Source organism: Empidonax traillii, unplaced genomic scaffold (genome assembly GCF_003031625.1).
Source record: "Empidonax traillii isolate 1590-97213 ecotype Southwest subspecies unplaced genomic scaffold, ASM303162v1 scaffold746:size489142, whole genome shotgun sequence".
Taxonomy (NCBI): domain Eukaryota; kingdom Metazoa; phylum Chordata; class Aves; order Passeriformes; family Tyrannidae; genus Empidonax; species Empidonax traillii.
The window spans coordinates 470,164-486,026 of record NW_020955939.1 but is presented as its reverse complement, the minus strand read 5'-3'; the positions used below and the strand labels follow the sequence as shown (position 1 = coordinate 486,026).

Genomic DNA, 15,863 nt, shown 5'->3' with positions numbered 1-15,863 from the left:
CGCGCTGCAGCCCGACGGGGGGGCGGCGGCGGCGCCCCATTGGCCGCGCCGAGCGAGGGACGCGCTCCCATTGGCCGCGCCGGGGCCTGGGCTCGCGAGACTCGCTCGCGGGCGGCGGCGGCGGAAACCCGGAGCGGAGCGGCGGGCGCGGGATCGGCGCCACAGAGCGCACCGCGCCGGGAGGCTGCAAAACCTGGGGCGGATCCCCACGGCGGAGCGGGGCCGGGTGGGCGGGCAGCGCGGGGCCGCGCGCGGGCGGCGGCCGCGGCCCCGGCGGGGCAGGGTGGGGTGCGGGGGGTGTCGCACGGCGAGGGGCGGGGGGCGGAACGGGGCGCCCCGGTTCCCGCCGGTGCCCGCGCGGCCACCCGCAAAGCGCGGAGCGGATCGCCCGGAGCGGGCTCGCCGCCCCGCTCCCCGCCCCCCCCTTTTAACCCTCTCGCTGCCGCCTCGCTCAGACCTGGTCCCGGTGCTGTCCCGGGGGGCCCGGCCCGGCCGCGCCGCCAAGGCCTCTACCTGTGCGGGGGGGACCCGCCCGGCCGAGCCCCGGAGCCGCCACCGCCTCCCCGAAGCTGGAGCGTCTCCCCGGGGCGGTGAGTGACAGCGAGGCCGGGCGGGGCTTCCGCGGGGGCCCGGGACGCGGCGCCGCCCCCGGGAGGGACCGCCCGGACCGGCGCCCCCCGCCCTCGGCACCGCCCCTGCCCCCCGCCATCCCCTCCCCGGCCCCGGGACCCCCCCCACCTGGGGGCTCCCCTCCATCCCAGCGGGGCAGCATCCCCCTCTTGGCCGCCCCGCTCCCCGGGGAGCTCTGCCGCCCTTCCCGCTCCCAGCCTGCGGGCAACACACGAGGGTGCCGGGGCTGATCGTGGGCCGGGACCCGCGTGCACAGCGGGACACCGGGCACTCGAGGCTCCGGGAGGGCTGCGAGCCGCGGGGCACAGCGCGGGGGAGCGGAACGGGAGGGTTTACTGGGAAGGCGGCGAAATGAATCCCGCCGGAGGGAGGACACGACCGCGGGCAGGGGAGGGCAGGGCCGCGCGCTTTTAAAGGGCCAGCGGCGGCACCGGGAGGTGCCGCCGCTGGCCCTTTAAAAGCGGCGCGGCCCCCGCACTGCGCCTGCGCGCCGCGCGCGGGGCGGCCCGCGCGGCCGCTCCCTTTGTCCCCCGCTCTCCTCTCACCCGAGCTTGGCTGCCCCGCCGCCCCCCTTCGATTGGCGGCGCGCGCGCGCCCGCCCGGCCCGGCCAATCGCGCCCCGGCGCGCCCGCCCGGTCCCGCCCCCGCCCGGGAGTGACGGCGAGCTCGGCCAATGAGGGGCGAAGCTCTCCGAGGCGCGGCGGCCAATGGGCCCGCGGAGGAGCGGGGCGCCGCGCTAGGGTGCGCGAGTTCCGGCCGCGCGCGCTCTCTCCGCTCAGGGCCGCCGCGGTCCCGCTGTCCCGGCCCGGTGTTCGTGTCCCTGTCGGTGTCCGTGTCCGCGTCCCCCGGCCGGTGCCGCCTCAAGGTGAGGCCGCGCGGCGCGGGGGGGGGGGGGAAGGGGGGGGCAAGGGCGGCCCTCAGGGTGGCGGTTCAGCCCCCGCTCCGCCGCGGCGGTGCCGGGGCCCGGCGCGGCCTGCGGGGCCCGCCCCGCCCCGCCCGGCCCCGAGTTCCGACCGCGCGTGTCGCCCCGCAGGTGGGGGAAGATGCAGGGCAACAAAGGGTTCAACATGGAGAAGCAGAACCACGCTCCGCGCAAGCAGCACCAGCAGCACCCGCCGCCGTCCATCCCGGCCAACGGGCAGCAGGCCAACAGCCAGAGTGAGTGCCGGGCCCGCCGCGGGGACAGCCCCTGCCCCCGCCGAGCGGTGGGGAAAATCCAATCCTAGCGGTTCGCCGGGGCCCGCAACAGGTCCCGGCGGGAACAAAAGGGACGCGGGGCTTTTCGCCTTAAAACAATAAAAACTCAGCCCTTCGGCGCCGCCTTCCACGGCGGCGTTTTCCCCCGGTGGGAACGGGGGTTTGAGTTTGCGCCCGGGTTGTGTTTGTGAGGTCTCGAGTTGGTTTTGCTCGGTCCGCTCAAAGGCACACGCGGCTCCCCTGTGTTTGACGAGTTCCTCGTGTTCCCAGCACTGTGATAGAGAGTTTTGGGGCGTAGAAACTGTGATACAGAGGTTCCTTCTTTGTCTGAGAGTCTCGAGGAAAGCTCACTCAGAATCTGGAAGTCACCGCGGTTTTTTAACAGCTTTCCTGTTAAAAACCTTACAAATACAATGCGGTCTGGTATTCGTTGTCTGGTTCCTGGTTTGGTGTTTTTTTTTTTTTTATTTCCCCCTCCATAACAGATTGCTTCTCAACTCTGCTTTCCTTAAGAACCTAGAAACTTCAGAAACTATGTTACTAGAGAAAATTACAGGATTACTAAAGAAATTAATTCGCTTTTTGCCAAGTTTGCAGGCACCCTTAAGGCTGGTTTTTCCTTTTTTTATATATGGGAGGAGCCAGGAGATACCCAGCTTTACTTGATATTTCAGCTTTCAAGGGCCGGTTGACATTGATGGAAGCCCTTGTTCTCCTCCAGCGGGTTCCCAGGTTTTCTCACTCGGTCTGGGCTGTAGCTCTGGCCCCCCGGGATGCGGCGGGGTGGGTGTGCTTGTGAGTTGAGACAGGATGCTCGTGAACTGATCTGACTGGATGGTTTGGAATTAGGCGGCGAGGCATTGCCGTTAGCGTTTTTGGGAGATAAAGTGCTTTACTTACATCAGATGCGGTTTTATTTTTTTAAGTCTGGCCAGTCTGGCTATTCTAAACAAAAGCGTGTAGAAGTCACCTGTGCGCTTTTTTGTGATTCGTTTGAGTGGGGTTTTTGTGTCCAAATCCCGCATGTTTTCATTAGGGGGTCCTGTTGAACGGGCTCTTTATCGGTTCCCCGACAATAATAGACAAGGGTGGCCGCGCAGTCGTTTCCAGTCAGGTTGAAACAATACAGCCCAGCTGTTGGGGAATTCCCCCAGGGATCAGCTCTGGAGTGAGTGGCTGTGTCTCCTTTGCGTGGATCTGCTTAAGGCAGAGCAGTGTAAACTCCATCCCAGGTCCCTCCTGTTGTATCCACAGGCCTTGCAATTGATCCCCAAATACTTGTGATAATGCTGTGAACAAGTTCACACTGCAGAACATTTCACTGTTTTGTAGCCTAAATAAAGCCATTTGTGTTCATATTTTATTTCCTATGTGTGGGCATGGTCTGTGTCCTCTGCAGAGCAAAGGAACTGCTTTATGCCTTGTGTCTGGTGAAGTTCCATGTGCCTTTAGGAGAATGGGACACAGGGAGATAAAAGTGATGCTAAATGCACCCTGGCACGCATAGCAGAGCTTGCAGGATCATGCTGGACTCCTGCTGAATTAAGGGTTAAAGATTGTGTATGCATGTGGGGATTTGAGAATGTTCCTATTTGTGTTTATTACTGGTGGATATCTCAGAAAACATTTTAATGTTGGGCTCGATCTTAGAGGTCTTTTCCAACCTTAATAATAATGAATTTGTAATTTTTCTGAGGTCTCATCTGTACGGCTGTTTTTTGGGACGATTTGGGTTGGGGTTGGGGTTTTCTTCCACTATTTTCACCATTCCAGCCTTCTCATCAGTTTGGAACCCCGTACTCCAGAACCCAAATCCCATCTCACAGAATGACAGCTACCTGAAATATTATCTGTTTAGATAAAATTTCCTCTTGTTTTCATATTTTTCTGGACATTTGGAGTAGTTTTGTTTTGGGCTATTTTTGAGTAAAAATCTGGCTGCTGGCCAAACTGTGGCTGTTCTGTAATTACTCAGGTTCTGATAACAAAGTCCTGCATTGTGACTACTCTTGATTTTGTTGTGGCCCTGTTACCTTGACCAGATCTCCAAAAGCTTGGGTGAAATATCTCATGCTGTTTCAAGCTGCAGTGTTGGTGTTTTCTCCAGTTCTAGACTGTCATTCACTGCTGTCAATGAGCGCTGAGGTTCAAGGATGTGTTTTCTTCACAGAAAACTGTGGGGCCGTTCTGAAATCAAACCCCCCTGGTTGCTGTAGAGATGGCTGGAGAGGTTTAAGAGCGAAGTGGATGGGTGGTGTAAGCTGTATTGTCCTGTGTCTCTGTGGTCACTGTGATGAAACCTAATAAAATTTATCCCCCCAACTGTAGAGCAGCTGTGTACCTTATTCCCCTCAGATGAAGGCCTGACTATTGACCTGAAGAATTTCCGGAAACCTGGGGAAAAGACCTTCACCCAAAGAAGCCGCCTATTTGTGGGGAATCTGCCCCCAGATATTACAGAGGAAGAGATGAGAAAGTTGTTTGAGAAGTATGGCAAGGCAGGGGAAGTCTTCATACACAAGGACAAAGGCTTTGGTTTTATCAGGCTGGTGAGTGACTTCTACCTTTGGAGGTGTTGTGGCAATGGCTCACACTGGAGCAGTGTTGCTAATTGAAAGTAGTAGATGTTCAGATATCTCGTTAATTAAGCCTACTGTTAATCACAGTAACCTGGAATATGGGATTAGCTTCTACAAGTGGTTTGTCCAGCATGTTATGAGAAGAAATTGGAATTTTGGGCAGCTTGTGACAGGCCTTATGAGATATTTGCTAAAGTTTTTCTGGAATCAGCTGGTAGAAAGCAGAAAAACAAGCCATATGAACATGATGTTATCATAGACAAAGTGAACTTCCATTTTCTGGAAGGGTATGAATACGGACATAGTTTGTCATGCAGTATTCCTGGAGTGATTAATGCTCTCGAGGAAGGGATCTCCAGATGGTCACAATGAAGTGTCTCCAGGAGGGAGGTAGCTACCAGCATAGAGTAGTGCTTCTCAGTTTTCAGTGGCTCATGCACCACCTTCCTGAAAGCCTTGAGGTGAGTGGATGGAGCACAAGGGTCCCACACCAGAGCACTTCGCTCTGGTGCAGCTGCTTGGTAGTGACTTAAATGAGTGGGAAGGCGTGGACTGGCATAGGAGGGCTTCACGAATTGTCATACAGGCAGCATTTCCTTATCAGGCTTTGCTGATAGTTGAATCTTGATTATTTTTTTTAAATTTGTTTGTTAAAAAAAAAAAGCATGCTTCGTAACCTTAATATAATTATTTGTGACGGATAATGACAATTTAATTGTTTGCTTAGTTCGTTCTGGCTGTTGGACTAAACATATACCTTTTGTTTTTTCCCCCCCAAACTCAGCCCGAGTCAGTGATGATAGCTCTGGTTTGTTGGGACACTTCTCACCATGCTGTGGGAGCATCATCTGTTGCTCTCAGGAGTACTCGTTCCAGGGAGATCAGCCTGTGTTGTGCCTGTGACCCACTGATTCCGTGCCACGCTGAGAGTTTTAATGCTGCTTGTTTCTATCCGCAGGAAACTCGCACTCTGGCAGAGATTGCCAAGGTGGAATTAGACAACATGCCTCTCCGTGGGAAGCAGCTGCGAGTGCGCTTTGCCTGCCACAGCGCATCGCTGACAGTCAGGAACCTGCCCCAGTTTGTGTCCAATGAGCTCCTGGAGGAAGCCTTCTCAGTGTTTGGCCAGGTGGAAAGGGCTGTGGTTATTGTGGATGACAGAGGCCGATCCTCTGGGAAAGGCATTGTGGAGTTCTCAGGGAAGCCTGCTGCCAGGAAAGCCCTGGATAGATGTAGTGATGGGTCTTTCCTGCTGACTACGTAAGTGTGGAGGGCACGAGGGGCTCTACTGGCATGTGTGCACGTTGGGTGGCAGGGGCTTGTGAGCAGTGATTCCTTGCACCATGGTGGGACAGGTGGGGCACGAGGTGGGGAGAACTTTGTGTAGCTTTGTTCCAGTAAAAGACAGTCTGGGCTGAAACTCAGGTCTGAGAACTTTCTTCTGGGAAGCTGCTGGTGGGGTAAGTGCATAAAACTTCCCAATAAACTCTTTCTCCATAAAACAACCTTCTTAGGGCGATTAAAGCAGCCTTTAAGAAGCAGGAGCTATTTCAGAGACCGTCCATGTAATTTGTTTGGAAACAAAGCTCAAGTGTGTTAATTGTACACTCTGGGTCACTTAAGGGGAGAGTCTCAGGACGGGGCTCCACTTGGCAGCGGGCACTGCTGGGGTGGAATGCAACTGTGGGCATGGGATCTGTTGGAGAAACTGCTCAGATGGGATTGTCTGAAGTTTTCACCATTTGTTTTCCCTGTGCTTGAAATGTAATAAGGCAGCAAAGCATGTTCTTGCATAGTTATGTGAACTTCAAGTAAATGAGCAATTCTAGTTGCATTCCTCAGAGCACTCAGTTTACTGCTCTAAGAGTTAAGAGGGAGCCATTTCTGATCTCTTGGAAACAAAATTTACTGTATATTTTGTATGTATGCTGCTAGAATTTCTGACTAGAATACTTCCTGAAATAGGTCTATATTGCTAATTTGGAAAGTAATTTTATAAGATTTGTGCTTCTCACTTCTTGGGGATCTGCAGTGGCACAGCTGTACATAGGAACACTCAGTTTCCAAAAGCAGGTTTGGTTTATTTCTTTAATACCTGTTTTTCTCCCTGAGATTCTTCAGGGCTGCCCAGCATAGTGTGTAGTGCTCTACAGGAGGATTATTGTTAGAGAGCTTTTGCAGATTCAGAAGTCTCTATCCTGGAAGGACCATGAAAACAGATTTTTAGAAGTGATCATGCAAAACTAATCACTACCAGAGTATAACTGAGGCTAACATTCAATCTTTTTATAGCTATCAGTGCACCAGGGTCTGATATCTAGGACCACAAACCAGTCTGTTGTTTTATTTCTAGTTATGGTTTGGTTTTGGTTAAATTCGCTCTGGTTTATCCTAGTTCAAGGCAGTAACAGTAGATAAACTGTTGGAAATTGGCTCATGTTGGAAAGTAAGACTGTTAATAATGGAATATGTCACATCAAAGTGAAAAGCTATTTTATGGATCTTTAGCTGAGGAGAGGGATTTTAGCCTCCCATGTCCTGCCTTCCTGCTGGAGCCTGGGAACCCCGTGCTTCTTGGCACAGCAGGATCATCTCTCTTCCATCTGCCCAGCTATGGCACATGGCGCTGAGCAGTGTTGGTCCCGTGGTGTGGAGCTGATTCAGGGGCTGGGGACGCTTCCATGCAGGAGCCAGAAAGACAGAAGCACTCGTGCAGCTCTCTTGAGAAGTGCACCAGTGGATTCCTTGGGCGGTGGGAATTCAGGCAGGGCCCAGTGGACGCTCAGAGCGCTGTTGCTTGGCAACTGCCTGGTGGTCTCACCAGGAGAGTGTGACTGGATGGTACAGCCTGCAGTCTCCAGGGAGGAGTGGTGTAGTTACTCTTTGCTTTAGGCAGCCATAAACAGGCACGATGGATTCGTGTGGCCTGGGGTTGGCCACGTAGCAAGGGAGGAAAAGCAGATGCTGGAGAACAAGACTTGATGCTGAGTAAATCCTGCTGGAGGATGTCAGGTTCTAGTTAAGCTCTTAATATCAACAGTACAATTTTGGTTTGGATTCAACAAGAATTTTGATTAACAGTTCTATTCCTGTTCTAGAACAAAAGAAAAAAAAGGTGTTCGAAGTAATTTCTGATTTCACTTTGATTAAAATCCCCAGCTGCTCTGGATTTCTTTGAGCAGTATAGGTTCAGACACAGCACACATACTTTCCGAAACTGCAAGCTCATTCTTGAATTTTCTTGAAAACACCTCATCTTTTCTCTACAGATTCCCTCGGCCTGTCACTGTGGAGCCCATGGATCAATATGATGATGAAGAGGGACTACCAGAGAAACTAGTCATCAAAAACCAGCAATATCACAAGTAGGTGCCTGGCTGGCAACAGGAGATGTGTCTGCCTGTGGAGTAGTGCCTCAGTCTGAGAAGGGTGGCTCATCAGTGCTCATGAGGTCCTCCTTTTTTCTGTAAATTTGGAAAGAGAGCTGCATACACTGTTCTCTTACCGTGGTTGGCTGAAAGAAAGCACACACTGGTGTGTGAATCCACACTACTGGATAAGACTGGCAGCCTCCACATATTTTGCATAAGTCCTTTTCAGTTGTTGGAATAAAAAGTTAAATGAATTTGAGATAACACAGATAACATGAAATTCTCTGGCAAGTATTACAGAAAGCCTGTATAGGTAACAGATTTGAACCCACAGTAGAAATTTAAGGATTTATGTGAATAGCATTAGGAGATTGTAGAGCTATCCAGGTATAAGACTACAGTCTTTGAAGACTTCCTAGTATAAGTAGGAATCTTATGATCTGAGCAGTTGGCATTAGAAAACCATGTGATTTCATGAATTTTTCAAGTAAGGAAGATGAGAGTTTCAGGAACTGGGAGACCGTATTAGGAACAGTCATGTGCTGCAGATACTGCAGAAATAAACATGCAGGTTTGGGCAGTGTTTGTTCCTGGAGTGGATGTGTCCATTAGATGTGCAGCAGGAGCAAAGGCTGTTGCTTTCAAGAGTATTTCTAAATCCCTTTACCCAGAATCTCTTGGTGTCTAATGACAGCAGTGTCGTTGCTTGTTATGGAGAAGGACACTTTCCACGCAGGAGGATTCTGCCCAAACTCCTCCTTTCAATAATATCATTCCCAAGGAGCAGACAAGCTGGTGTCCCACCCGTAGCTAACTGTTAAAAGGAGCTGCTGTGGCATTTGACACACAGACGTGTTTTTCCCGGTTCCTCTTTGCTTTCCCGGAACATTCACTGGCTCCTCGTTGTTCCCCAGGGAGCGTGAGCAGCCTCCTCGGTTCGCACAGCCCGGCAGCTTTGAGTATGAATATGCCATGCGCTGGAAGGCTCTAATAGAGATGGAGAAGCAGCAGCAGGAACAAGTAGATCGCAACATCAAGGAAGCTCGGGAGAAGCTGGAAATGGAGATGGAGGCAGCTCGCCACGAGCACCAAGTCATGCTCATGCGGCAAGGTACCAGTCAGAGTGGAACACAGGGCTGGGACAGGGCCTGCACTATCCAGGGGTGGGTACCTGAGGGCACTGGCTACAGCCCACTGAAGGTGAGCTGTGGGGTAGCTGAGTGTCCCGTGACCAAGCATGGTGGCAGCAAATGAACATAACATAGAATTGTTGAGGTGGAAAAGACCATCAAGTCCAACCATTAACCTCCTTTCAGGTAGGGGTAGAACAATAACGACTCCACGAGCCTTCTTTTCTTCAGGCTCAACACTCCCAGCTCCCTCAGCTGCCCCTCGTCACACTTGTGCCCCAGCTCTGGTGCCCTTCTCTGGGCACAGGATTTGAGATGTGACCTCCCCAGTGCCCAGAACAGAGGGACAATCACTGCCCTGGTCCTGCTGCCACGCTATTGCTGGTGCAGGCCAGGGTGCCACTGGCCTTCTCACCCACCTGAGCACACACTGGCTCATACTCAGGGACTGTTGCCCAGGTCCTTTCCCGCTGGGCAGCTTTCCAGCCACTCTGACCCCAGCCCGGAGCACTTCATGGGGTGGCTGTGACCCAAGTGCAGGACGTGGCACTGAATCTTGGTGAACCAATTGTGAGAGATGTCACTGTACTGATGGAAACTGTTACTCCATTGTGTAACAGTTCTAGTTCAGGAATTGGTGAGGTGGCATGGGAGATGAGTTTGATCGTGTTTTTTACTGTCACCTTACACAGATTTAATGAGACGCCAGGAGGAGCTGAGGAGAATGGAGGAGTTGCATAACCAAGAAGTACAAAAACGTAAACAGTTGGAACTCAGGTAAGGGGGCAGGTTATGAAATGCTGTGAATCCACAGTGGAATGAAACGCCTCTTCAGTGCACCTGATCGTTCACTGTGACAATTTAATTACTACCAAAGTGGGGCTGTTACTTTAGGCCTTTTTGTTCATAGGGAGAATGTACAGTTGGTTTAAGATGGAAGAGTTAGGAGTTTCTTGCGTTGATTAGTATTTGTTTCTTTACAGTTCTATGTGTAAGTGAAGCTCCTTTACCGAAGCAGATAAAAAATTCCGAATCTGTGCAGTGATTCGGTGGTTTTTGTGCTACAGGTTGGGAAATCCCATTCCAGCCTCCGCATTTTCATTTGAGGGTTAACTTAGTCTTGGAGATTTCTCTCTCCATTGCAGCACTTCCTTGTCTCAGGGTCATTTTAGAAGCTGCAGGAAGATTACCAGGCTGTTTGTGTAATAAAAGGGACTTGAGAACTGTCTTGCATGTATGATACTGCATTGTAGTCAGCATGCATTTGGGAGCTGCTGTGTGCATAGAACCATTTAGGTTGGAGAAGACTTCTAAGGTCACTGAGTCCAACTAAATCTAACACTGCAAAGGCCACCACTAAACCATGTCCACAAGTGCCACATCTACACATCCTTTAGGATCCCTCCAGGGATGGTGACTGCACCACTTTCCGGGCAGCCTGTTCTGATGCTTTGTAACCCTTTTGGTGAAGACATTTTCCCTGATACCAGTCTAAATTTTCCCTGGTGCAGCTTGGGGCCGTTTCCTCTCTCCCTGTCACTTGTGACCTGGGAGAAGAGACCGACCCCCACCTGGCTCCACCCTCCTGTCAGGGAGGTGTAGAGAGTGAGAAGGTCCCCTGGAGCCTCCTTTTCTCCAGGCTGAACATCCCCAGATCCCTCAGCTGCTCCTCACGAGACAAACACACACACACAAGTGTGCTCAGGTTATCTTCTATAATGAGCTCCTTCAAAATGAAAGTGCTGGAAGTATCTTGGTGCACGAAAACGTTTGTTTTCATCGTGAGATGCCTCATATGTTCCTAAAGTTCTAAGTTTCCAGTCAAGATCCACGAGGCAGCCCCGCAGCACGGTGATGCAGGTGGATGGTGTGTGTTGTGCTGAGCATCCTTGGACTTTTTTTCCCAGGCAAGAGGAGGAACGCCGGCGCCGCGAGGAGGAAATGAGGAGGCAGCAGGAAGAGATGATGAGACGCCAGCAGGAGGGCTTTAAAGGGAACTTTGCCGATGCGGTAGGAGTGCTTCTGCCTTCCCATTACATCTGTGCACTCACACTAGATTTTTGCCCTTTCTGTGAATTCTTAACTTGCTACCCTAAACTATTGGCTCCCTCCAGTCTTAATACAGTTTAGCCTGGAAAGTGTAAATACCCCAGTTCTGTCCCAGTGCTGTTCATGCAGGACCCTCACTTGCTGTCATGCTGCTCAGAATAATACACACTCACTCATTTTATTCTAACTGTAAACATGTACTGTGCTGAGGCACTGCAGCAGAATCCTGTTACGATTCTCCACCTGGCTACATCCCTGGCCTGCAGTCTCAGTCGTGCTTAGATGAAATGATCCCAACTTGAGGCACTGCTGCAGGCATGGTAATTGCTTGTGCTTAAAAGTCAGTTGGTCCGGTATTTTCTTATAATGTACCATGTGTGATAGCCTGCCTTTTAATAACAGTTTCTCCAAATCTGTGAAAAGAACTGTCTTGCAATTTGTTTCCACTCCCAGCCCCTGTCGTGGGAATAGCTGTAGTGCTGTCTAGGTGGTGTAACAGCAGCAATGCAGCTGGAGGGCAAGTGTTTATGGATTCTAGTGAAAAATTGTCCCCTAGGCAAAATAGCTACATATATGTCAAACCAAAAGGTTCAAAACCACGTGACTGACCCAAATGTGGGAATCATTATCTCTGTGTACCAGAAGTCCTGATTCCTCCAAATAACAGTGCCCTCAGATGATAAACAGTGGCGCTGAGACTACTGATAAAGTGAAATCTGTCTTCAGTTGCCACTGTGGGAAAAGTGGTATTCCTCACTGCAGTGAGGTGGTGGAAGATACCTGTGATACATGTTCCTGATGCACAGTAAATCAAAAAGAAATTGAAATCCCTAGCTGGTATTTTAATGCAAGTGACCCAGTACTGTGTCTTTATGTAAGCTTACATTCCTTTCAACAGGAAAAGCTTCTTAGCTACGCTGAGGGAGTAGCAAAACTAATTCTATCTAATGTGTTACTGCTGCTCACAGATCTTTCCATCCAGATGTCAAGATACCTGTGGTAAAATCTGCATGTGCAGCTTTGCTGCTGGGTGTTTTACCGTGATTGTTAAAAGCAACCTTTTCAGAATGAGATATTTTAAATGAGACCTGTTCATTGAGCAGTTATCATGTGAAGGTAGCTCATATCTGCCTTTGAAATTTATGCTGGGAATGACTTTTTGGTACATTTTTCAGTAGGAAATCCCCAGAACCCATTGAATTTGTATAATTACATTTTTTAAAAAGCCTGATTATCAGCTGAGTGTCTGTCTTTCCAGAGGGAGCCACCAGACATGCGAATGGGACAGATGGGTATGGGAGGTAAGAGTATTCTTTGTTCCTGTCCATGTTCCTTTCCTCTGTTACAAAATCTGTACTTTTTTTCAGTGATCTCATTTTATTGGCTTCTTATTTAGAAACTCAAAGTAATCTCCCAGTCTAGTGACAGGAAGTATTCACGTGACAGGAAACAGAACATTCTGCAAAGCAAGATCAGTTTGTCTTGACGTGCTAGTGCAAATCTGGCTGATAGACTGGGACTCTGTCCCTGCATGTAGCACTGCAGGGAGCTTGGAGGGTGCTGAGTGGCTCTGGAGTGATGAGCAGCCCCCAGTCACTGTGTCTGCCAGGACTTATTCCTCAGTTTTCTTTTCCAGGTACCATCGGCATGAACAATAGAGGAGCCATGGGTGGTACCAATGTCCCAGCTCCTGCACCTCCTGCGACTGGGCCTGGAGCCATGATACCTGATGGAGCCATGGGAATGGTAATGGATCATCTCCATCTGCTTTTTGTGCACACCTTTTCAATGCAAACTGTGGTGTTTCCAATGTTTAGCACTTTGCTGCCAAAGTTGAAGCTTCTTTATCTTGCTTAGACCTCTTGCTTAACTCCTGCTGAAATCTTCAGAAGTTAATCTTGCTTTGACAGCCATTGGTAATTTTCAGGAGATTGGGCTGAGTCTAATAACTACATATTTTACTTCCAAGATAGCTGGTGCTAAAATGCTCGTTACATCTTAGCAATGATTTATGGTTATTTTTCAAAATGCATAATGGCAAGCGCTTTGTTCAATTGAGAGTGTTTTGAGAGTAGATTCTTGCAGGCATAAAGCCAAGCTTTCAGGAGGGTTGTGTCCATCACCAGCTCTGAAACCAAAGTTATCTCCTGTGCTCGTTTGCTAAAATGAGTTCAGCTAATTTGCTTAGGAGATAAAGAGCAAAGAATCAGTGGAGGTTATGCTTGTTTGTTTGCCTTCTTTAAATTTTTATATATGATTTAGTTTTAAACTTTACTGCAGAGCTTTACAATAGACTGAGGCTTTTGTGGCCTGTGTCATACAGAGAATTGATCCTCCCACAGTGCCAGCACTTCCACTCACCAGCAGAAACAGCAGCAGCAATAGTAAAGTTTGTCCTGAAAGTTCACCTTCCTTTAGCAGTTTTTATCAGTTGCTCTAATAAAGTTTTCCTGCAAACCTTCCTACTCAGACTTCTTGCTCTGTTGTGACTGCTTTGTCACAGGTAGTTTTTTTGTCATAAAGAGCAGTTTTATTTGGCCATGAGCTTTTGTACTCAAGTAGTAGGGACAGCAAAGTGGTTGAGGTTAAGGGAATGTGAACCACACAAGGAGATTAAGAGGGAAGATGAAGCCAGGAATGGAAAGGGAAGGTGAGTGCAGAAGGCTCTCCTGCTCCACAGCAGGACACCGGTCTGTGGGGTGGTGCAGATTGTCCCACTGTGCCTGACTACAGATTGGGGAAATGTGGGGAAAGCTTTGTTCTGCAGTGATCCCATCAGTCCAGTTTGGGGACCATGGGGATGCTTTTGACGGGGTAGAGGTTTGTGTGGTAGAATTTGAATCGACTCCAACGGCTTTTAACTTACCTTTGTTGTTCCTTGTTTTCCTTCCTGCACCTTCTTCACTCGTCCTCCTCACAAGACTCCGCCACCTCCTCCGGACCGCTTTGGCCAGGGTGGAGCCATGGAAGGCCTGGGAGCCATGGGAGGGAACCCACCTGCCTTCAACAGAGGAAACCCAGGGGGGGACTTTGGCCCCAACAAGCGCCGCAGATACTAACGGGGTGAAGCTTCCCCTGAACACACCCCAAAGACAGAGACATCTTGGCAGGCCACACAGGGTTCAACCTGGGGGGACAGGAGGGGAACATTTAAAAAAAAAAATTGCTAATTAGGGCCTGTTCTGGTAAAGCCACTCTAGGACGAGGGGAGTGCAGTCTGACTGGTAAAGGTTTTAGAAGATTTCATGTGGTGCATTCCTAATTTCAAAGTGAAAAAATGGATTCTGGGAGGCTGCCGTGGTTGTTCAGGAACGGTGAAATCTGGCAAGGACCCGAATGCCTCGACCATTCCAGGTTTCCTGTTTGCAGCTGAAATCATGAGACTAAATAAGATAAAAAAATTTCAGTATGTCTTGGCATTTTTTTAGTGTAGTGAACCTTGCTTAAGAGCACAGGGAAGTCTCTGGAGAACTAGGGCAGCATTTGGGTACTTTGCAGCTCCCATGATTTTGTAAATTTATATAGCTCCAAATGATCCGTCATGTAGTGAACCGGGGGAGACTTTATGTTTGTTTTTTTCTTTTTTTTTTTTTTTCCTCCTAACTTGTTAGTTACTCTTTTTATCTGGACCATTTGTTTCTTTAAAGTAGTTGACAGTTGTGCAGCCTGAATGGCTGAGAGGTTCTTGTTGGGATGGATTTTTTTGATAAGGTGTTGTATCTCTTTATTTTTACTGGTAGTAAAGTACAATCTATTGGATAAAGATACTGTATCTCATGCTGAAGATTTAACTGAAAAAAATGTTTGTATAATCCTAACCTTGCCTGTCTTTTGTGTAGAAGTACTACAAGACTTTTCATTTAGTGTAAACTGTTTGAACACAAACTGTAATTGTCCCACTAAAAAAGTTCGAGTTTGTCTGAGGAATGTTACAGGAATGCATTATTAAAGTGGATTTTAAGCCTTTTTTATCTGGTGTGTTGTCTCTTCTGTTTTTTTAATACAGATGTGTACATGTGGATTCAGGTTATGGTGCAAAAATTGTTCTTGCATAGCTCTGTAAAGAGGTTGTTAAACCCCTGACAGTTTTCTTAACCATTTTCCTTGTCTCAAAACGAGTTTTATTTGAGTATTGAGATGAGACTATCAACAGGTTGGAATGCAGTAAGGGAGTGTTGATAAACCTGGGACGTGTCTGTGTTGTGGATGCAGAGCTTGTCCATGTGTCACTGGGAACGTGGAGCTCAGCTGAGACTGCAGAGGGGGAACCTTAGAAATAAATTCAGATGAGAAAGGGTGGGAGAAAGAGTTACAGCCTAAAAGCATAAAGAGGTGCCTTGAAGAATTGTGAAATCACAGGGAAGATGAAACCATTTTGATATGCCAAATGTTACCTTGAATTAGGGTTTGGTCATGTAGGGAAAGATGATACAATCACTCTGGAGCTTTGACTGATTTACTCCAATCATTGGATGGCTTTTAATTAGCCTGGAATGGGATGATAAGCTGTGTTGAAGAGAGGCTGCAGCTGATGCTCTTTGTTCCTTGTTTTGTTTTCCACATTTGGAAGCATCAGCACTGGTTGCTGGCTTGCTGAGACGATAGGCATTTAATGAAGATTATCGGGTTGATTGTGAAGTATGAAGAGTTTGGTCGTTTTTCACCTGCAACATTTGCTAGCACAGCTCAATATTGCAAAATGTCAAATAAGGCAGTGAGAATGCTGATTAGATTTTCTGTTGCCCTGGGGAGAGAATGGATCTGTTTGTCTGGAATGAAGCTGTCAGACATTCACTATTCCCATGGCTGCTTGGTGAGTGTTTAATTCCAACGTGTGAAATAGCAGGAGAAGAAACTGTGAAGTTGCACCCAGGTGTCTGCATTGTCTCTGGTTGTCCTGCCCATTG

The 15,863-nt window shown here is 49.3% G+C and overlaps 1 protein-coding gene across 2 annotated transcripts; it reads left to right on the top strand.

Annotated features, from left to right (window-relative positions):
• The first annotated feature begins 1,435 nt into the window (after positions 1 to 1,435).
• On the top strand, positions 1,436 to 14,927 carry NONO (non-POU domain containing octamer binding). Of its 2 annotated transcripts, none has more exons than XM_027900698.1 (11): positions 1,436 to 1,497; positions 1,667 to 1,788; positions 4,183 to 4,376; positions 5,365 to 5,666; positions 7,676 to 7,771; positions 8,692 to 8,888; positions 9,600 to 9,684; positions 10,815 to 10,917; positions 12,215 to 12,257; positions 12,593 to 12,702; positions 13,878 to 14,927. In XM_027900698.1, exons 2-11 carry the CDS (start codon positions 1,674 to 1,676, stop codon positions 14,013 to 14,015), a joined length of 1,383 nt encoding a protein of 460 aa, XP_027756499.1. In that variant the 5' UTR covers positions 1,436 to 1,497; positions 1,667 to 1,673; the 3' UTR covers positions 14,016 to 14,927. The 2 variants fall into 2 exon arrangements, with proteins under 2 accessions (XP_027756499.1, XP_027756498.1); XM_027900697.1 differs by having other exon boundaries at positions 4,156 to 4,376.
• Positions 14,928 to 15,863: the final 936 nt, after the last annotated feature.

Coding starts and splice junctions, on each gene's coding strand:
- NONO (XM_027900697.1), top strand. CDS start 1,674: ATGCAGGGCAACAAAGGGTTCAACATGGAGAAGCAGAACCACGCTCCG. Junction 5,667..7,675: donor GGGTCTTTCCTGCTGACTAC/GTAAGTGTGGAG, acceptor TTTTCTCTACAG/ATTCCCTCGGCCTGTCACTG. Junction 12,258..12,592: donor GGGACAGATGGGTATGGGAG/GTAAGAGTATTC, acceptor TTTCTTTTCCAG/GTACCATCGGCATGAACAAT.